Source organism: Moesziomyces antarcticus, assembly GCF_000747765.1.
Source record: "Moesziomyces antarcticus DNA, scaffold: scaffold_v10003, strain JCM 10317, whole genome shotgun sequence".
In the NCBI taxonomy this organism is placed as follows: domain Eukaryota; kingdom Fungi; phylum Basidiomycota; class Ustilaginomycetes; order Ustilaginales; family Ustilaginaceae; genus Moesziomyces; species Moesziomyces antarcticus.
The window spans coordinates 1,351,511-1,371,319 of NW_014639007.1; the positions used below are offsets into that span (position 1 = coordinate 1,351,511).

Below are 19,809 nucleotides of genomic sequence, written 5' to 3' on the forward strand. Positions count from 1 at the left end.
TCCGTTCAGGGCTGAGAAATCGACGGGGATCTCACAGCGGGAGGGCTTGCGTGACGGTGGGGGGGCCAGACAGAGGGAGGCTTGTGGAGCAAACAAAAGAATTCGCCTCGGATCGGCGCAGGCTAAGACTTGCAGGGATGCAGTAGACGTCGGAGTGCGAAAAGCTATCTGCACGACGTCGTAATGCGAGGTTTGCGTTTGTCTTGCCCAGTCGACCTCGGGAAAAGAAGGTGCAAAGGAGCAAGGAATGATTGGGTCGGGAGGTTGAGGTGAGTTGGGGTGGGGATCGGAAGAGTGTGGGGGAGCAGTCTCAAAGGTCACGACTATATATGCGTCTGGACAGATGGCGCAGGAGGGAAGACAGGTCGGTTGACGCATTTGAGGATCACAGGGGCCTGATCGACGAAGGTGACATCTCCAGGATAGGCGGATTGGCAGCCACAATAGCCGAGAGGGTGGGGGCCTGCCGGGAGTGCGAGGATGGCTTGCCATAAACGGCACAATACACCAGAGACGTTGGGGCTCGTTTTGCCGGTTGCAGCTTGTGCGACTAGACTGGAGAGATGAAACTTGCCTGCGACGTCGGGTATGGACTTGGCGCGAGATGCATATGTGGAGATGAAGGCCAAACGCAAAACGGTCGGCGCAGCTGCCCACTCCTGAGGAGACCTTCCGATGTTCCCACTTTGGGGCGCAGTAGAGCGTGGGGCCAAGATTCGGCTGTACCACCTCGGTGATGCAGCGAGTAGGGTTTCGGCGCAACTGCTGCTCGCTTGGCCCCAACCAACCTTGTCTGCCTTGGCGATGTGCAGATGGACCAAGGGCGGTGACGCAAATCCCGCTTCCGAAGAAAAAAGGATGTAGACACTCAGAACCGGGGCACCAGACAATGGGCATGCAAGAGGGCATCGCACTCGAGACCACGACCGGCTCGCACGGCCGCACTTGGCAGTTGCACGAGCTGTCCGAAGTGGAGGGCAGGGGGGCCTCCGAGTGAATTTTTGGCGGGAGTCGCTGCCGCGCAAACCATGTGGCTGCCAGAACGACGGATGGAGGGCGAGCGAGGTCCGAGTGGATCGCCAAGCGAGGCCGAGGTTTGACAGAGCGAGGCTTAAGCGAGCATGAAACGATGCATCTCGAGCGAGATTGCTCCGTCCTTGCATCTCGCCAAACACTCTCGCCACTGCAACCGCGCCACCCTCCTCGTACGATACCACCACGGCTGGTCTGGCGCGAGGCGTTTTGCTGTAGCTCCGGAGCCGGACCCTGGCCCAGTAGTCGGGGACGACTCAATATGGCACACGCAGGCGTGGGCTGCCCTACAACGTTGGTGGGATTTGGGGGAGGTGGGTTGCATTGGTGAAATGCAACCTCGGTGGCGATTCGGGTGCCTGGTGTTGACTTGGCAGCGCTTGAGGTGCAGTCGCTCGCACATAAATTATTCATTCGGAGCGTCGGGCCGGCGTAGGCGTTGGGCATCCTGCGGCAATCTATTTATTGACCGCTTGGGCATCCAAATTTGCCGCGGACGTCGGGGATATTAGCAGCCGCTTCTCGGAGCAATAAGTCGCGGCGCGGAGAGCGTGTGCCGCTAGAAGCGGTAACAGCAACTTACCGCCTCGGGCGAAGGTGGCGGCAAAGCATTGGTGGTCGGAGGAAATAAGTGACGCCCCCCACATGAATGCTACCCCACGCCGAACCATGAGCAAGCTGGCTCGCAGAGACGCGATTGGCTTGGCGCAAGGCGGAGGTGCACTTTGTCCCGAGCAGCGAGACATGCCAAGAATGAAACGTTCGCCTTCGCCTACTCGAGCTTTCCCGAGGGTCGTGAGCCGCTCCTAGACCAAGATGAGCAGCTCCGTGCTCAATTGCTGTGGCGTGATAGCTTGGCTGGAGAATGCAGCTGCTTCCGTCCGAGCCGAGCTCACCCACGAAGCCGGCTCAATTCATTTTGCTTATGAGGAACGAAAGGGTACACAATGCAGCCCTGCTCCCGTCCCTCCATGTCGAGGAGCGCCCGACGAATTCGGCCGCTCGATATCATATCAATAAGTCCGCCGTAGGTATGCTTCGCTGGAACAATCCGGACACAAAGGGAAGCAACGCGAGCATTCTCAAATGGCTTTCCGTCGGAAACACGATGAATGCCACGCTCCGGTCATACAGCACCTCGCATACCTTAGCCTCAAATCCGTCGGTACATGCTGGGCTTGGCTCGTGGTGTTAGCGGAGATGAAGTCGCTGGAATAGTGATACTGGCTGAGTCCAGCCTTGAAGACGAGATTATTTCATCGCAACTATGGACGGCAGTTCGAAGAGCTAGGCCCTGGGCGAAGCGTCGAGCGCCATGTGTTCTACAATGGCAAGCAGAGCCAGAGCCTGGCCATAGGGCATGGGAGTGATGGGGATGTTGCGATAGAAGTCGAGGTCGTGACCCATGGCAGTCCCGAACGAGGTTTGCTGCAGCTCTCCGTCTTCGGCGATCATATCAACGACGCCCTTCAGAGCCGCGTCCGCCAGCGCCCTGTACTTTCGCTGCTTGTCGGCATCCTTGATGAGTCCAAATCGAAGTGCGAGGAGTGCACCTGCAGCAAAGCCTGCCGAGGCGGATGACTCGACGTACGAGTCCTTGTACTTGAGCAGGGTGTGGAACAGACCGGTAGCAGGATCCTGCAGCGGCAGCAGCGCATCGAGCTGTGCCTCTAGCGTGCCGATCAAGTGTTTGGAGAGCGGAGATGCATGGTCGGCAAGATCCTGGTCGTCGCCGAGGATGTGGAAGAAGAGCGGAATGGCGAGGGTGATCCAGCAGTTGCCACGGGCCCAGTGTGCGCCTGCAAAGTGATGGCGTCCTTCGAACGTCCAACCGTGGAACCACAAGCCGGTTACTGCATCATAGAGGTACTTGATGTGGAGCAAGAACTGGTACTTTGCCTCCTCGATGTACCTTTGCACCCCGAGCACTTTGCCGATCTTGGCTAGTGGGAGGACGGTCATCATCAGCGTATCGTCCCACAGCTGGCCCTTGTTCTCGGAGTCGTATGTGATGTGCTGAAACCCGCCCTCTTGTGTCTTTGGAAGTCCGCCATTAACTGCGTCGGCCATGACCCACTCGGCCCACTCGACGAGCCAATCCTTGTACTCGGTATGCGAGTCGGGGTCGCGCTCGTACACGAACGCGAGCGAGAGCAGCGCCGCCATCGTATTGATGTTCTTGGTCGTGCCTCCTTCCTTCCTGCGAGCGGCAAACCAGTCGTGAATGATCGCAAGCGAGGTGCGAGAGGAGGTGAGCTCGTGGTGCTCAAAGAGCGCATATAGCGCCACGCCGTGTGTCCACTCCCAGCCGTTCCAGCCTTTGGTGTCGATGACGCGCCCATCCTCGAGCGGGAGCAGGAACTTGCCGTCCGCATCCTCGTTGTGCAGCAGCTTGTGGATCAGCTTGTCCACAAGCGAGGCCGCAGCGCTGGACGACAAGGCGGCGGCGGCAGAGTCAGACGTCATGGTTAAGAGTTGATGGTGTGTAATTTTGGAAACGCGTGGAGAAGGAAAGCTGTGCGGGTGGCAAGGTGGCCGGAAGATGTGACGGGTCCGAAGTCTGGAGTAGGTGGGCAGGTGCTTTCTAGAAAGACGACGGATGCCAGGTGCGAGTCGATGGGGATGGAATATATATTAGTGGACTGAAGGTGAGCTCTGTCATTGATAGTGTTGCGCTTGAGCCCAGCTCGTGGGTCGCGGGCAGGAGGAGCAGGAGCACCAGGTCCGAACCATATGCCAACCCCACTCTCTTCCACCACATGCTTGGGATAGCAACGCGAGATGACCGAAAGAGCCTCGGCGGCCTCGGCGGCCCCGGCCTCACATGGTGCGAAGTTCGTGTGGAGTGTTTGCCGATGCACGCCCGGCGAAGAGGCCGGACTCGCTAGGAAGGGTCCCAAGGCAGTGGACGCGGAGTCCAGCTCCCCCACATCCCCCCGCGCAACCAATTTCCCCCACTCCGATTTAGACGCCCTTGTTCGCAGATGGCATCGGGCCGATGCAGCACGAGTTCCGCTCGTCTACTCCGGCACGCGGACCTGGAACACCACGCTCGTATATGTCAAACATGTCATTCGGAATCGTACAAGTAGCCAGCATGGCAAGCAGAACCGCATACATCGTCGTCAATGCTGATCCTCGTTAAGAAACGGTCCATCTCAAAGTTCCGAAGAGGGGCCAGCATCGGCCAAAGCAGGGGTTTAGTATGCGAGTCTCGCCGCACCTCCCAGGAGCGCGAGACCAGTCGCTGCCACTGCTACAGCTGCGAGACCCCAGCCATGCAGAGCATCATCCACAACCGAGCGACCGCCCGAGCTCTGGAAGATTGCACCCGTCGTCGAATCTTTATAGCCCGCGCCCGTAGTGGAGACATCCGTGTACGACGGCGGGTTGACGGGCACGTTGGTGCCGATATTGTTGTTGGCGCTCGCTACGCCGCCGAGCAGTGCCGAACCGAGGCCGCAGATGCTGCGCAGGTTGCTGATGACCTTGTTCGCGCCCGTTCCCTGCGGGTCCGTGCCGAGGTAGTAGCACTGGTCCGTATGCTGGAAGCAGTCGAGGCACTGCGGATACACCGCCTGGAACGTGTCGGTGCAGGCGCACTTGATCACATTGATGTACGCCACGGGATCAGAGAAGATCGACGTGGCATTGGCAAACACCGAGCTGGCACCCATGCACGACGAAAGCGACGAGTAGCGCTCCTCGCACTTGGGACACGACGGGATGTTGGCCGGGAACGTGGGTGGGCCGAGCGACGAGAGCGGGACCGAGGGCTGGTCCTGACGCTTCGTCGGCGTGCCTCGTTTCTCGAGCTTGTTTGAGTCGGCGAAGCTGTCCAGAACGACGTCGCGTGGGGAGTAGAATGCATATACTTCGTCTGGAGTCGATCGCGGGCTGAGAGAGAGGATGCGGGGCAAAGGTGTCGGCATGGGTGAGCGCTTGCCTTTCGCCTGATTCGAAGAGTCGTCCTGCAATGGAAGCGCCTGCGCCACCATTGCGAGCATTGCCATAATAAGCAAGGCCAAAAGAAGCTTGGCGCCACGTCTGCGTGCTGGTGCTTGAGTCGCCATCATTGTGCACGTTCGTCAAGCCGTGAGGAGGAGTTGGTGGTGGGTTGTCGTGGTCAGGATCGTGGCAAAGGTCGTGATGTAAGGGCTCGATGGTGGGAGTGTGCAGGGTCGAGAAAACGATTCTGTGACCGGGAGAGATCCTGAGTGACTGCGGGACTTCTGATGCGGGGAAGTCGCGAACAGCGTCGGTAGCTTTGGGCTTCTAAACTTAGCTGGCTGCATTGCAGGGGCGTCTAGCACATGTCGGCTGCGTTGGCGGGCGGCGACGTCGCCTTAGGGGTACCTATGAAAGGATGCTGTGAGCGCTCAGGCACCAATCGGATCCTTCTGCACCCTGAATAGGCGGCGCAGGCGCATCTAACTCAGCCGCCCCTGTCAGTTTTGTCTCATTACAGCGCCTTTGCGAGGGAAGCCATGCATTCCGCCACGCCTTGTCCGCCATCCCAATCTGGAAAGTCACGTCGACCGTATTGCCCTCAGGATCCTCACAAAAATCCTCGAAGCCGAGCCCCGAGTGAATGGCAAGCGAGGGCTCGTCAGGGGTTGGAAGCAGTGTTGGAAGGAACGGTCGAGCCAAGCCCACAAAGCTCGCTGCAGCTGACCCCTGAGACATGTTCCGCAGCTGTCATCGCTGCGCCCATGCGCCGACAGGGGCGCTTTGCATTTTTCAGAATTGTTAGGTTTGAATAAACTGCATCGTTGCCCGATTTATTCTTCCTCCCCGATGTCCGGTCTCAGAGAAAATGGAGTCCGTTGCCGTTGCTCAGAGTCTTCCGCACCCCGAACTTCCGCACTCCGAGCCTTGTGCTATCTTGTGCTTGCGCCATCTCCTCCATTCGCTAGCTTTGACTTCACAGAAGAGCGTCGTATGGGAGGGTGATGGCTGGAGCGAGGCTGGACGCGCGCGTGCCGAGCCGCGTCCATGCAAGCCCATCGTTCACCGCGACACTCGCCCGCGTCCGCGCCACGCTGCAACGCACCGCCGACGATGAGACGCACCTGTGCAACGTCGCTTGGCCCGAGATCCTCAGCAAACTCCACGCCGCCCTCGAGACCGGAAAGCCCATCACAGGAGCTGGGCAGGGACGTGGACTGCCACTCGATGTGGTGGTAGCGACACTCAAGGCCAGCTGGCACGTCGATGGCACCTGGCCCATCGGCCCCAATGCGAAACAGATGCTCGAACAACAGGCGCAGCAGAGAGCAAAGGCGGAGAAGGGTCCCGAAGCTAAACAGGATCCAGGTCCAGACGACATCGCAAGGGCTTATCGCGCAAGGGGGGTCCATGTCGACGAACCGGTCTTCGTGGAAGACGACGATTGGTAAAACCGCCAACCTGGCCTAGCTCACTCGCAGCTGGACAGCGAGCCGTTCGGCGCCGTTGCTCAACACTCAACTTGGCAGGCGAGCTTTCACTCGGGATCTTCAGCTCTGTCTGATCTCGACCGAAATGTCTATCAAAACTGTATTTGCGGGTCCGATACATAGAATGCTAAAAGGAGAAACGGAATACAATGAGGGAAAGATCTAGAGCCTCGCCTTGGCGTTGATCTGCTGGTGGGCGATCCTGTTCTGGCGTGCGAGCGGGTTGGCCTCGCCGTCCTTACCCGCACCTGGCGCGCCGGGAACAGGCGGCTTCTGCGGCGCCGACTTGTATTCACCCTTGTACTGCTTCATCTTGTCCGCTCTCGCGATGCCGTCCTCGTCACGGTGCACGCCGAGCTCGACAAGCTTGGCGAAGACCTTGGAGAAGTCGTTGAAGAAGGCGTCCCGGTCTTCGGCGTACTTCTCGACCCAGGGGCGGAACTTGTCGTCCTGAATGAGGCTGTAGTCGGTGGGCAGCATCATGAGCTGCTCGTCGTCGTCGTCGGCACCGGGCGCCTTGGCGACGTACTGGAAGGGGCCGTCCCACTTCTTGGGCGACCACTTGAGCTTGAGCAGCAGCTTGTAGTACTGGTTCGAGAAGCGCGTGGGCGAGTTGACCCAAGGACCCTCGAAGCCCGAGCGATCCGAGTGGCAGCGGCCGAGGTTGTGTGCACCCGAGAGCGCAACGATCTCCTGGTCGTTGAAGCCCATGCGGTAGAAGATGTGTCGGAGGTGGTCGGCGCCCTGTGCACCGTCGGGCAGACGACCGCGAGGGGGGAGGCGCGAGTCATCGGCAAAGTCGGTGCGGCCAGCGCGCCAGGGGATCTGAGGGCCGCCCATGGCCTCAATGGCGACAACACCGGCAAGCGTCCAAAGATCAGCGTAGGTGATCCACGAGTGCTTCTCCTTGATGGGCTCGAGGAAGACGCGGGCGTGTTGAAGACCAGCGTTGGCGGGGTCGCCGCCCTCAGCCTCGTAGCGCATGCCGGCACCGTTGGATCCGCCCGTGTCGGACTGGGCGCAGTAGGTGCCGCTCGCGTGCCAGGCTAGTCGGACGAGCACGGGGCCTGCGGAGCCGTCATCGTACTCGGGCTGCTTAAGGACAGCGAGGATATCCTTCTTGACAGCTTCAAAGTCTCCCGTCTTCGACATGGCGAACGTAGGCAATGTGTAGAGAAGAGTGATAGTGGGAGAGGGGATGAAATGGGCCGGTCGATTGTCGGTCGTGGAAGTGATGGTTGATGGAGAAGGAACTGGCGTTGATGCGGGGCAGTCAAGACTCCAAGGCAGGGTGACAGGCTGCAAGGTGTGGCACGCAAGCGACAAGCCAGCGGCGACAGAGCCAATGGTGAGGCAATGATTTGGCTGCAGGGCCCTCTGCTGCGCTCAGGGTTTCACGGCTTGGCCGGCAACACAGGCCTGCAGGTGACGTGAAAGTGGGGTCTGCACGCTCAGTCTACAAACTACGCCATCTAGGTTAACGGCCAGCCTCTCACGCCATGCAGACATAGTGGAGCTGGAACGGTTCGACAGGGTTTGAGGGGCGCAGGCGGCTTCCAGAGGACTGGAGAAGAAATTAAGCACGCAGCTGTGCAATACGTCCGGCTCGATCCGCACGCACCGGTGCGGGATCTCGCCTCGAGGCTGAGCGGCCTTGTCGGCTCGCCGTGTGCCGCCACGCATGAGGCTCGGACGGCGCACGCAAAGCAGGCCAAGTAGTCCGACCCGTAGCTAATCCAATCCCTTATCGTCGCGCCGTTTCTGGCTCTAATCTGCAAGCCTCGGTGGTTTCCCACTCTCTTACACCGCACCCACTGAGCTTGACAGTTTAGATCTAGTCCTCTGCTGATTCACTGACGGTCCACCATGCAGTTCTCCGGCGTTGAGCCGAGAGTGTCGAGAGTCAACCGTTGCAGTGGCTGGTCGGGGTCCTTACGTGATCGTGTCGCCGACGCGCGCGCTGCCAGGTTTGGCTGAGCAGCGTGTCGATCCGCTTGCAGGAAAAAGTTCGGGTGTTCCGGCCAAATACTCGAGGGCATGCGGACTAAGCGAAGTGGAAATTCTCCTTCCTTGGCTCGATCTCTTCATGGCCGCCACGCTGTGTCGGAGAAAAAAAATGGCAAAAACTTCGCTGCAGATCCCACTTTCCAGTCGGCGGTCGGCAAGTTACGGTACGGCACCGTCCCGGCTCAGCCAAAGAGCATGTGAATCACGCACTGCCTGCCCACCGCGATGTCGCGGATCGGTCCCGGTTACAGCAAGCCCAATTACCGGTCACGCCCAAAGGCTTCTCTTCGAGTCAGCCCAAACCATCTTGCTTTATCCTTCGCCCTTGAATCGCCACCTAATAGAAGCACAGGCTCTGTTAGCATCGCGCGCCGCCCGCTTGTGGCACTGATGATGATATCGACTTGTCAGCAGGTCGCGGGAGCCACTTCCTGGGCACTAAAAAGCCGACAGCTCAGGCATGTCTGGACAGCTCGGTTAGAGGTCGCGTGAAAGCCGGATTACGGTATCGATGTCGCGCTCACCCGCGTGCATGACGAAAATGACCTCACAGGTTTCAAAAGGCGGAAGTATGTTAGAGCGCTATATTCCCTATTCCGGTCGAGCGCGGATCGGGTATCTCCAGGCAGCAGCAGCTGTTGCGGCTGCTAAGGTATGGTCAGATCGGGGCAGAGAGTCGCCACGACCCGCTCGAAGAGCAGGATGGCGAGCAGCGTGTTGGACCCTGCCGCCTGCGGAGAGCAGAAGGGGGCGAGCCAGGCGGTGACGGTCTGCAGTTGGATCTGCGTGTCGCGCACCTGCGACGCGCGATCGCCCCGCCCGAGGCTGGTATCGGCACTTCCGAGCAGCATCTTCTTGCTGATCCGCGCCAGTAACGACTCTTGCTGTGCGTCTGAAGGCGATCCGGCTGAGGCCGACGGACTGCAGACCAGCCGCGTGCGCAGTCGGATCCACTCGGCCTCTTGCGTCTCGACATCCGGATCTGGGACCGACGGCGGAAGGTGTCCGTTTGGCAATAGGATGCGCCGGAGCTCCTGCACCATCCGCGTCCAGGTCTCTGCGTCCCGTACTGCTGCGTTGATCTTGCGCACGATTATCCGATTGAGCACCGCGTCCATACCACTTGCTCCAAGCGCCGTCCGCACAAAGCCAAACGCCGTCCGCAACAGCGCGTGCGAGCTGACCTGCAGGATCTCTTCGGTCGCGCTGAACCAGTTGCCAACGTAGTCGTGCAAAGAATGCGATTCTTCCACATCTTCGGTCGCGACTGCGGCAGCTGTCTCGGTCTCGCGCCTCTCGTCGGCACCTTTTGGAGCGGCAGACGAATTACCGCGGTCAAGCAGCGTTCCGTCCGACCCAAACTGAAACTTGCGTGACGGGTAGCGGCCATGCATCTTGCGCTCGTTCAGGCTGCCGGTGGACAGCGAAGAGGGGATCTGGTTCGTCGAAGACGTCCGCACATGCATCGATCCGCCTTCCGCTTGGCGTTGCTGCCGCCTTCGTCTCTTGCGACTGGCCTCGCGATGCACGTTGAACAGATCGAGATACGCTCGCGCCACAAATGGCAACGCACGTAGCACCAGAAAAGTCCAAGCATTAACAAGCAGCAGCGGCAGTCTCGAGATCAGCGTCAGAATCGATGCCGTCACCTGGCTAGCCGGAGCTGGCGTGTTTGCTGTCTGCACTGGCTCGCTGCTCAGCCTGTGAGCTGACTCTGAAGATGGCAGTGTGGGATGGCTCGGCCAGCCAGCTGCGTCGAGAGCCCTGTGCATGCTCTGCACAAAGAACCATGGTCGGAACGAGCGGGCTAGCGCGCCTCGTAGGACTGTGACGAGCACATCTCGCACGATGAACTTCTCCGTATCGGGCGTAAATTCGTCGGCGGGCATCAGCGATGAGAGCAGGTTGAGGACGGCGATGCGTAGATACGTCAAGTCGATCTTGCCGTCGAGCGAGCCGGACTCGCCGCCGATGCCCGGATGTGGGCAGGCCGCGCTCAGCAGCTGTGCGACGTGCAAAGGAGAAGCGGACGCAGAGTCGATCGTCGACGACGGCAAGAACGCGCTTTGATATTCTGCGGGAACGCGCTCGTGGACTTGCTGGTGTCGCTGTTCGTCGTGCTCGACCGAAGACACGTCCTTCGTCAGTGTTGGCGGGGTTGCAGAGGCACCCAGGGGTGCCCATACGCTGCCTGCCTTGGCACACGCTAGCCGGAACTCGTGACAGTGCTGCCGCAGGACGAAAGGAATGTCGCGGGAAAGTAGGTCGTGGATGCGGACGAGGTCCGACTGAGCAGGCGTACGCGGAGCATGAATGTCGCTCTCGTGAGTCGCAGGCGACGACGCGTTGGCTTGGGCTGTGAAGAGCTGGCGCTCGGTGATGGTGTGGACGATCGCAGTAATGATCGAGGTGATCTGAGTGAGAAATTCGCGGTCGGGCGTCAGCTTGCTGTACCACGGAAGCACCGTCTCTCGCAAGAGGTAGGCCAGCAGCAGGTAGATCTCGTGGTCCAGGTCGGCACCATGCGTGATGGTGGGAGCCTCGGCGTTCGGGGACAGGTCCTGAAAGAGTACGCGACGATAGAAGGCGCGCTCGGCGCTTTTATCGCTGTTCCGCATGCTGAGAGTCTGGTCACCGCCCTGCTGAGAGCGTTTGTTCGTTCTCTCTGCAGGTTTTGTAGAGATGCCATCGTCGACATTCGCATTTGTCGCGCTTTGCGATGAGGCAGACGCAGATGCGTTTGGTCTGGACGATGAGCCAGAGGCGCTAGCATCGAAGCGGTACGCAGCAGGCGACATCGGCCGGGGCGAAAGCGTAGCACGAGCCGCATCTTTGCTGACCGAGGCATGCGAGGCGCTCATAGGCGAAGCAACGTCGCGGAAGGCTGGCGAGGAGACAAAGGGTGACGCTGTGTCTCTGCGCATCGCAAACGCAGCCACGGTCGACGGCGTTGGCGAAGCGGACGGCGAAGGAGCACCTCGCCTCGCAGGCTCCCAAGCCATGAGATGCGGTCGGCTTCAAGCTGATCAAGCAGCTGCTCTGGTTCGGTGCTTCAATATGTTGGTCGTTGGTCTCATAGACCGGCCACTGCAGCAAGAGCAACACCCAGGTCACGCGTGTCGCAGCTCGCGGTCAGAGTGTTGATCTCCGCATTCCGCTCCCGCACCTCAATTGCACGGTCCGTGATTTTAGGGGCTTTCTCACGCGCCTAAAAGACAGAAGAAAGCGGACGAAAAAAGCGGTCACAAAAGCTGGCCGCGAATAATTGATCGCTACATGGCTTTAAAAAAAAAAAACGTATACGAGTGCAGATGCCGTCGTATCATTGCTACAAAGGACGAGGAGGCAGTGCGAGGGAGTCTGGGACCGTGTATCCCTGCTTTGCGTGCGCCTCTTTGAGCGAAAGCTTCTGGGCGCCCGTCACGGGGTCAAAGTTGTCCGGGCTGAGCCAAGTTTGCAATGCCGCCTTGCGCTGTGGCCAGTCGTCGTCGATGATGGCAAACCAGGCCGTGTCTCTGTTCCTGCCCTTGAGCACGAACATCTTGCGGAAAAGCCCTTCGTACGTGAATCCGTATCGGATGGCAGCACGCTTGGAGGGTACGTTGAGGTCGTTGCACTTCCACTCGACGCGGCGGTATCCGAGCGTGTCAAACGCGTGGCTGATCATCAGATACACTACCTCGCTCGACTTGCGCGATCTCTGTAAGAAGGGCGAGAACATGACGTTTCCAATCTCGATGGTGCGGTTTGCAGGGTCGATGCGAAGGTACGAAATCAGGCCGAGAACCTTGGGTGAGCCGGGCGCGGGGTTCTTGTCTTCGATCGCCCAGAAGACCATGTTGTTTTCGTTGCTGCAACGGCCCTGAACGTACTTATTGAAGCGTTCGCGGTCTCCATTGAAGGGAAACTCGAGCATGTAGTCCCACAGCCGCTCGTGCTCCGCCTGCGCCACGATGGGGAATAGCGCATCAGCATGCTCGGGCGTGAGCGGGACCAGGTCGACGTACTGCCCTGGGATCACGACGCGGGACGGATACGGCGCCGGATCGGTCGACACTGTAGAACCAAGTCGCACAAGCGCTTCTTCGTCGCTGAGCGTGATCATGATGGCGTCGTGGGTGGATGTGATGAAGGAGCAAGCGTTATCAGAGCTCTGGTGGAGGTTCATTAGGCTGTCTGTGCAACGTCGAGTCAGGCACGAGAATTGCTTCTAAACGCCGTTTAAAACTCCGGCGGCATCACGAAGCGCCCTGCCACTAGGATAGACGGGCCACAAGGAATTGCTACTGCGGGCAAGCCTTCAAACGAGTACGCTCTGGATCTGACTCATGCTCTCGGCACCCCTGAGTAGACTTGTTCCAGTCGCACGTTCTGCAGATCCTAAAGGAGCATCAAGGTGTTTTGCATTGAATTGCGAGAGAAGATTCCACCTCTAACTGGAAGCGCTGGCTTTCCTCCCTCTCTTGGTACTCGCCCTGGGCTGGGCGGCCGGTGCAACATGAATTTGCTCGTGATCCTCTACGAGCTCCTTTGACGGAGCCCCCTGAGCCAGCACAACGCGCTGCCCGTCATCGACCATGGCCGCCTTGGCGCGCTTCTTTTGCTGCGGCGTCAGAGCCACTGCAGCCGCTGCACCTTTGCCTTTCCCGTTTGCCTTGTTTGGCTTGACGTCGGCCTTACCGTTCGCCACGCCATCTTCGTCCATGTCCTCGCCATCCATGTCGGCCTCGTCGACTGCTGCGCCTGGCTCAGTGCCGAAGGGGCGTCGCTCGCGGCCAGCTTGAAGCTCGGCGCGTACCCAGGCGGCTTCCATGTGCATGTCAATGAGAACTTCCTCGCTCGTCTTGACGTAGCCCTCCTCGCCCGGACGTGGCTCGGGTGCGGCTAGCTCGATGCCCTCGTCCTCTCCAACATCGGCTCCAGGTCCCGTGTATACCTTGCCCAGTCGCTTAGCAACTTCTTTAGACTTAGCGATGGCACGCTCCGCCTTCGACAGGCTTTTCGGGTTCAGCTGAACGGGCTCGGCTGCGGCTTCCTCGTCTTTGACCTTGCCCTTCTTGGGCTCGCGCGGAAGCCGTTCGCCTCCGAGCTTGCTCTTGCGACCTGAAGTCTTGACGCCAATATCCTTGGCAGGCGGACGGAGCGACTCGTGCTTGACGGGCTGAAGGTCATAGATGCGATAGAGCTCGAGCACCGCTTGCTCCTTATCCTTTGCTTCGATCATGAGATGTGCGTCAGCAGGTAGGTCGGGCGGCAAGAAGCCACAACGATCCGAGTGGGCTCGACGCTCCCGCAGATTGGATGAACCAGGTCGCGGTTCGGACAGATGATATTTTGGCGTGATGCCCTTCTTGTGCCAAATTGCCTGGATCTCGGGCAGAAGTTTGGAGGGAGGGCGCGACGACGGGCGGAGCAGGTCATGGTGGAAGTCAAACACCATGGGGATATCGAGCTCCTTGCAGAGTGGCAGGAGCTCCTCGGCACTCCATGCCATCTCGTCGTTTTCCAGGACGAGGCGGTCCTTGACGTTCTGGGAGAGCCTGGTAGTGTACGTGTCGTGCATGCGCTGCAGCGTCGCTTCGCGGTCTCCAAACGTGCCACCGCCGTGGATGATCATGACGCTGTCCTTGCCCATGCCCATGAGATCGAGCATCTCGCAGTGCGAAGTGAGGTCGCGGATGCTCGCTTCGATGACTTCGGGGCGGTTGCTACCCAGTTGTGTAAACTGGCCTGGGTGCATCGTGAGGCGATGTCCAAGCTTCTTGGCCAGATCGCCTGCAGCGCGAAGCTCCTTCTCTGCATACTTGAGTGAATATCCATACTTCTCGTGCGAAGCAAAGGGGAAGACCTCAGATGATAGGCGCATAAACTTGATGTTGTTCTCCTCGTTCCATAGGATCATCGGGATCATGTCTCTTGCATTCAGACGTCCGAGCTCCTTGATGTAGTCGGGACCTTGTTCGTCCATGGTCTTGATGCGGGCGGTGCGACTGGAAAAGATGGGTGGATCTTGCCATCGAAGGACTGTGTTGAGACAGGCATAGCCCAGCCGACCGACGAAGCCATTGCTGCGCTCCTGTCGCTTCCCAGGTGGACCTTCGAGGCTGAAATCGCGCTTAGGCACGTCGGGAATGTCGTATACGATGTCCTTCTTCTTGCGTTTGGCGAGACGACGGCCGTTCTTGTCTCGTCTGACCGGATCGCCCTCTTCATCGAGCTCGATCTGATACTCTTCTCCATGCACATTGACTCTGGTCTCGAAATGAGTTGGTGTCTCCACTTTCTCCTTCTTGGCGGCTCCCTCACCGCGCTTTTTCCTGGCTGTTTTTGCATCTTCGGACTTCCCGTCGGCAGGGCCGAGTTTGGGGGAGCCAGCTGCTGAGTCATGTGCCGGCGATGGAGGTGCCTCCTTCTTGGTGCCTCTGGCTCTGGGTGTGGGTTTGTTGGTTGCGGTAACAGCCGTTTGGCTTGAGCGAACACGTGCAGCCTTTTTGGGTGTCACCTTGACAGCCTTTGTGGCGCGGCTGGGCGGCGGTGCTAGCTCGGAGGCTGCCGCATCATCGGATGACGATCCGGCGTCTGCATAGCTCACCGCAGTGGTGGATGCGCGTGCACTTCGGCGGACCATGTCGAGGTGCAGGCAGGCCTGAGGAATGCTTCTCCGGATGATCGAAGCACTTGGAGTGTATGGCAAGCTCTGAAAAGCGGTCTGCCAGCAGTACCGGCGGATCATGTATGCCGCTGCAGGCTGCAGCTATGCGATGGCAGATTAGTGCGGCCTGATAGAAGGGGCGAAAAGATCGATCGTGCTCTTTGTGATTGTCGTCGTTGAGAGACACGGATGATGGCGGTGGATGTCGGGATGGCGGACGAAGGAGTCAGATCCGCATGTTTTGCCCGCACATCCGCAAGAAGAAGCAATTCCGCCACCTTGATGGTGTGCCGCATCAGTCAGGCCCTGCAGCGGGAAATGGCATTCGAATGCCATGAGCTCATTGCGCGTGCCCTCTCTTCTTATGCAGGGTCCCCCGCCGACTTGCAGAAGTGGAGGAAGCGGTTTTTTTGCAACTTTCCGCACCTGCGGTCTAACAATCAGGCGCTCTGCGCACCCGCTTACCAATCGTGCGCAGCTTAGGTGAGAGAAGCCCGCAAGTCCGCAAGGGCCACCATCTTTTTTTGCGCGGCTGCGGGACTCGACTATGCAATCCGGCCTTGCATGCTCTCTCCGTCCTCATCCCCCATCCCATCGCGTTGATCGTCGGATTCATAACAGTATGTCTGCATCAATGAGGGCCCCGTCCACCAGGGCGATGATCATCAAGCTCCCTACTTCCTCACGCGCCAGCACCACGTTGACTCGCGCAGTCCAACAACGCGCCTACTCGGGCTCGTCCAAACCGAAGTTCTCCAACGACAGCGTTGCAGCACGAGCTTCCCTGTCACATAACGCTGGTAGCAGGGGATCTCGATATGCTACGGCTGCCGCAGCTGTGACTGCAGCTGCCCTGACCACCTGGTACTCGGTCTCTTCACCCGTACATGCGGAAGCGGCTCCTGCCGTGGCACCTCTTGGGGGTACATCACCTCCTCTTGTTTCTCAGCAGGACCAGATGCGCGATCGTGCAAGGCTGCAGGGCGTCTATGCTTGGGGCTCGAACCGTTACAACGTCGTCGCTCCCGACGCACCTTCTGTCACGCTCATCCGCTCGCCTCGATCCATTCCTTTCTTCGACGGAGTGGCGCTGCGAGACATCAACCTGCAGGAGAAGCATGGCGTGGCTGTGGATGCCAACGGCGACGTGTATCAGTGGGGTCTCGGCTTCTTTGATCCCGGCGTCCGCGAAGTCACAGCCGTCGAAGATGTGCCCCTCGGCCGAAGACGCGAGAAGGCCGCCGCCAACCTCAAAGCTCCGCTCGCTAACACCGCCAGCCTCGTCCTCAACCCAGTCAAGACGCTCACCGGCAAAAACATCATCAAGGTAGAAGCCACTGAAGAGAAGATCTACGCGCTCTCCAAGGACGGCCACATCTACGTCTTCTCGGCAGTGCAGCAGCAGCAGGCCAAGCCCAAGTACCCGGGCTGGTCCAAGAACCCCTTGACGCTCTTCAACGCCTTTGCCAGCTCGACGATCGACCACGAGGTCCTGCATCCCGCTCCGTCCGCGCACTGGGGCAGTACCGAGAAGGTGCACGACATTGTTGCTGGAGCCGACCACCTCCTGTCGGTCACAAACAAGGGACGCACCTTTGTCACGCCGATCGGGGAGGAGGCCAATGCCTTTGGTCAGCTCGGCACTCGTCGCGTCTGGCTCAATTCGCCCAAGACGCCCGACAGCAAAGCAGGCCATGTTGAGACTCTTCTCGAGCCACGAGTGTTTGCGGAGCTCGAGGCCAACCACGGCGGCCGTCCCATCGCGAGTCTGGTGCCATCCGACTGGCTTCCGGCTCCTCCGACTCAGACCAACCGCACGTCCAAGCCTCAGGCCAGCTCCGAGCCTGCGTTTGAAACCAGCACCGACCCTGCGCCGCCGCCCAAGCCACTCACCGAGCCGGTCGACAGCATCCGTTGGTGCACCACTCTGCACGAGGTGCCGGCACTGCGCAAAGTCAATGTGGTCCAGATCGCGGCGGGCAACGAGCACTCCCTGGCCCGCACCCATGACGGTCGTGTGCTTGCCTGGGGCCGTCACACGCACGGTCAATGTGGCCTCGGCACGAGCTTTAGCATGGAGTGCGTGCCCGTGCCGACCGAGGTGGTTCTCAGCAGGTCATTCTCCAACAGCTCGCTCGATGTGCGTGCCACCTCGATCGCCGCCGGTGCCGACAACTCGTTCTTCATGACCACGCGTAGGGAGGCTGGTGGCAAGTTCAAGATTGACTTGCTTGCGTCGGGCAAGGGTCAGTGGGGCACGATTGGCAATGCGATGTGGAGTCAGGTTGTTTCGCAGCCCTCGCGCGTAAAGACTGTCTCGGGTCTCATCGAGTTCTCAGAAGCTACGGGACAAACCCATCCCGTCCCCATTCACTCGATCAGCGTTGGCAAACCCGGTCATGTCGCGCTGGTGCTGGACACGGTCGAACCGGACGGACACATGGCCTTTGGTCGTGACGTTATGGTCTGGGGTGCCAACGCCGGGTTCCAGCTGGGTGTGGGCAAGCGATCCAACCTCGCAGTCCCGCAGCACTTGAAGCCTCTGCCCGGTCTTACGACGGTTGCGGGAGGCAACATCATCTCGGAACAGGATGGTCTAGCTGTATCGCCAGAGAAGATCGCCGCCCTTGCAGCACCGAAGCCGACGCCGGCGTTTGATCCCAAGCTGCGCGAGGCGGACCTCAACTCGGGCGCACTTACCCACATGCCTCACAACCGCCTCCAGCTCGCCTCCAAGACCAAGACCGACACTCACCTCCCTCCCGCCATCTCGCACAAGGACCAGCTCAATCCCACCGCAACCACTGCGGTTCAACAAGGAAAGACCAAGAAAAACGTTCAGATCGAAGAAAGCATCAAGGCCGGCACCGTCTCCACCGTCGTGTTCTGGAAGATCCACGAGTAGCTTTTCGCTCGCAACGCACATGTAATCAAGCAAAGCAAAGGAATCGCATTCATGTGTGCAGAGAAAGTCGAACTGTGTGTTGCGCCGACCGAATGCATGGGGTCCGCTCGATCGACAGGGCCCTTGTACCAATTCCTCCTTGATGGTCGCGCCCGACGAGTCGGTGACGGATCTCTTCCTGGGAGTTCCTGACTCGACGTCGCCGCTGGCAGGCCTCTTGGCACATGCCGCAGCTACACCAGCCGCCTCGTCCGCCCCCGCTGCCTGAGCCAATTCGGGCCCCCGATTCTGTCTTTTGACACGTTCGTATGCATCGCAGACCCGGTCTCGGCCTTGGGTCATCTTGGCGAGGAAGCCCTCGCCCTCGGGTCGAGAGATTGCGTCCAGATCGGAATTCCTTTCGTCTGGCAAGAGAGAGACGCAACGGCGCCAAAGCTCGATCTCGCCATTGACTCGTGAGACGCAACGGCGCCAAAGCTCGATCTCGCCATTGACTCGTGCCAGTGCTCCTCGAAGATTTTCCTCTGTCTGGTCAGGCTCGAGAATTTCCTCGAAGGTGTTCTCCCTGGCTCTGATTGTGAGCTCCCAATCCTTCTTCGAGGGGTTTGCGCAATCGAGCACATAACTTGCCCCCGCTTGAAGTGAGAGGACCAAGTACGCCTGACCACTTGCGATATAGACCGCCTGGCCAGGCTGCTGGTAGAGGAACTGGGGTCCACTCAGCGCACGCAACAGCGAAGTCGTTGTCTTGTAGGTGTGCTCGCGTTTCATGACGGCTTTGTTTGACTCGGACCTTTCGAAGGTGATCACGAGCTGAGAGCCGTGCGTGACGACGATGATTGCTGAAGTGAAGCTTCCATCAATGGTGATGGGCTGAAGGGCGCCGGGGCTGCTCACGAATAGCGACCAATCCTGGGAGAAGACGGCGCACGGCGACACGGTTGAGAGCCCGCCAAACATGTCGGCCGTGGCTTCGGCTTGACCGGCCTGGACGAGGCCCTTTGTGCTCTTGTAGTTTCGCGAATCTGACGTTACATGTGCGATGATGGGTGTTCGGAGATCGCCGTACGAACCTGTCGCCGAAGACGAAATGGCCTGAATGAGGTGACCCAGGGAAAGGTCACATTTGCCGTAAGCGGAGGTGCCATCGAAATAGCTCACCGAGCACTGAGCCTCTATCATACGTGCCTGTAGCTCGTCAAAGGTGTGTCGGAACTGAAGCGGGGACTCGAAGAGAAGCCCGGACGCCTGGGTGTCAAACTCCAATTTTGGCTCCAGCAGTCCGGCCCACTTGATGATCTTGAGGCCCTCGTTGTAGCTCGTGCTCTTCAGTCCCGACAGCGTCCTCCAGGCAAGCTCAAGCTCGTTCGAAGCCTCTCTTGCGTTCGAGCGAACTGGAGAGGGGCTTGGCTGTCCTTCGGTGGTCAAGTCGATGTGAGACATCCTTATAATCTCTGGAACACGGGCGTCCTTAAGCTGGATAGTGGTGGCAGGATGGAGGAGGGGATAGAGCGCGCGGATCAGCTCCGATCTTCGCTCGGCGGACGCGCTGTGCGCCCTCTCTTTTGGCCGGTTCACATGAACGGGCAGCACGCGGCTCTGCGCAGAATTAAGCTTCGCGCGCCAGAAAAACCCGAAGGGATGGGTTGAAGAGCTTCTGATCAGGCGGATGGCACATCTTGTGACTGCCGCGATGCATAGCGATTGCAGCTTCGACCCTCACGTGGCGCGTTGGCTACAAATTGTTGTGTCTCGCCTGATCTCACACTTTTGAA

At 59.4% G+C, this 19,809-nt stretch overlaps 9 protein-coding genes across 9 annotated transcripts; 2 read left to right on the forward strand and 7 right to left on the reverse strand.

The window, feature by feature from the left end:
* Nucleotides 1-2,319: 2,319 nt before the first annotated feature.
* On the reverse strand, nt 2,320-3,498 carry PAN0_003d2016 (glycosyl hydrolase family 88; the record flags this gene model as incomplete). Its single annotated transcript, XM_014802970.1, has 1 exon — nt 2,320-3,498. One exon carries the CDS (start codon nt 3,496-3,498, stop codon nt 2,320-2,322), a length of 1,179 nt encoding a protein of 392 aa, XP_014658456.1.
* A 734-nt stretch (nt 3,499-4,232) lies between these two features.
* On the reverse strand, nt 4,233-5,108 carry PAN0_003d2017 (uncharacterized protein; the record flags this gene model as incomplete). Its single annotated transcript, XM_014802971.1, has 1 exon — nt 4,233-5,108. The coding sequence occupies one exon, from the start codon at nt 5,106-5,108 to the stop codon at nt 4,233-4,235; it is 876 nt and encodes a 291-aa protein (XP_014658457.1).
* An 876-nt stretch (nt 5,109-5,984) lies between these two features.
* Nucleotides 5,985-6,431, forward strand: PAN0_003c2018 (uncharacterized protein; the record flags this gene model as incomplete). Its single annotated transcript, XM_014802972.1, has 1 exon — nt 5,985-6,431. The coding sequence occupies one exon, from the start codon at nt 5,985-5,987 to the stop codon at nt 6,429-6,431; it is 447 nt and encodes a 148-aa protein (XP_014658458.1).
* Nucleotides 6,432-6,632: 201 nt separating this feature from the next.
* PAN0_003d2019 (cytochrome c peroxidase, mitochondrial precursor) lies at nt 6,633-8,509 on the reverse strand (the record flags this gene model as incomplete). The annotated part of the gene is made up of 2 exons (XM_014802973.1): nt 6,633-7,769; nt 8,336-8,509. The coding sequence occupies 2 exons, from the start codon at nt 8,507-8,509 to the stop codon at nt 6,633-6,635; spliced, it is 1,311 nt and encodes a 436-aa protein (XP_014658459.1).
* Nucleotides 8,510-9,124: 615 nt separating this feature from the next.
* Nucleotides 9,125-11,479, reverse strand: PAN0_003d2020 (uncharacterized protein; the record flags this gene model as incomplete). The annotated part of the gene is made up of 1 exon (XM_014802974.1): nt 9,125-11,479. The coding sequence occupies one exon, from the start codon at nt 11,477-11,479 to the stop codon at nt 9,125-9,127; it is 2,355 nt and encodes a 784-aa protein (XP_014658460.1).
* A 326-nt stretch (nt 11,480-11,805) lies between these two features.
* On the reverse strand, nt 11,806-12,645 carry PAN0_003d2021 (acetyltransferase GCN5; the record flags this gene model as incomplete). The annotated part of the gene is made up of 1 exon (XM_014802975.1): nt 11,806-12,645. One exon carries the CDS (start codon nt 12,643-12,645, stop codon nt 11,806-11,808), a length of 840 nt encoding a protein of 279 aa, XP_014658461.1.
* A 264-nt stretch (nt 12,646-12,909) lies between these two features.
* On the reverse strand, nt 12,910-15,210 carry PAN0_003d2022 (UV-endonuclease UvdE; the record flags this gene model as incomplete). The annotated part of the gene is made up of 1 exon (XM_014802976.1): nt 12,910-15,210. The coding sequence occupies one exon, from the start codon at nt 15,208-15,210 to the stop codon at nt 12,910-12,912; it is 2,301 nt and encodes a 766-aa protein (XP_014658462.1).
* Nucleotides 15,211-15,763: 553 nt separating this feature from the next.
* On the forward strand, nt 15,764-18,034 carry PAN0_003c2023 (RCC1/BLIP-II protein; the record flags this gene model as incomplete). Its single annotated transcript, XM_014802977.1, has 1 exon — nt 15,764-18,034. The coding sequence occupies one exon, from the start codon at nt 15,764-15,766 to the stop codon at nt 18,032-18,034; it is 2,271 nt and encodes a 756-aa protein (XP_014658463.1).
* A 49-nt stretch (nt 18,035-18,083) lies between these two features.
* PAN0_003d2024 (uncharacterized protein) lies at nt 18,084-19,477 on the reverse strand (the record flags this gene model as incomplete). Its single annotated transcript, XM_014802978.1, has 2 exons — nt 18,084-18,106; nt 18,274-19,477. 2 exons carry the CDS (start codon nt 19,475-19,477, stop codon nt 18,084-18,086), a joined length of 1,227 nt encoding a protein of 408 aa, XP_014658464.1.
* Nucleotides 19,478-19,809: the final 332 nt, after the last annotated feature.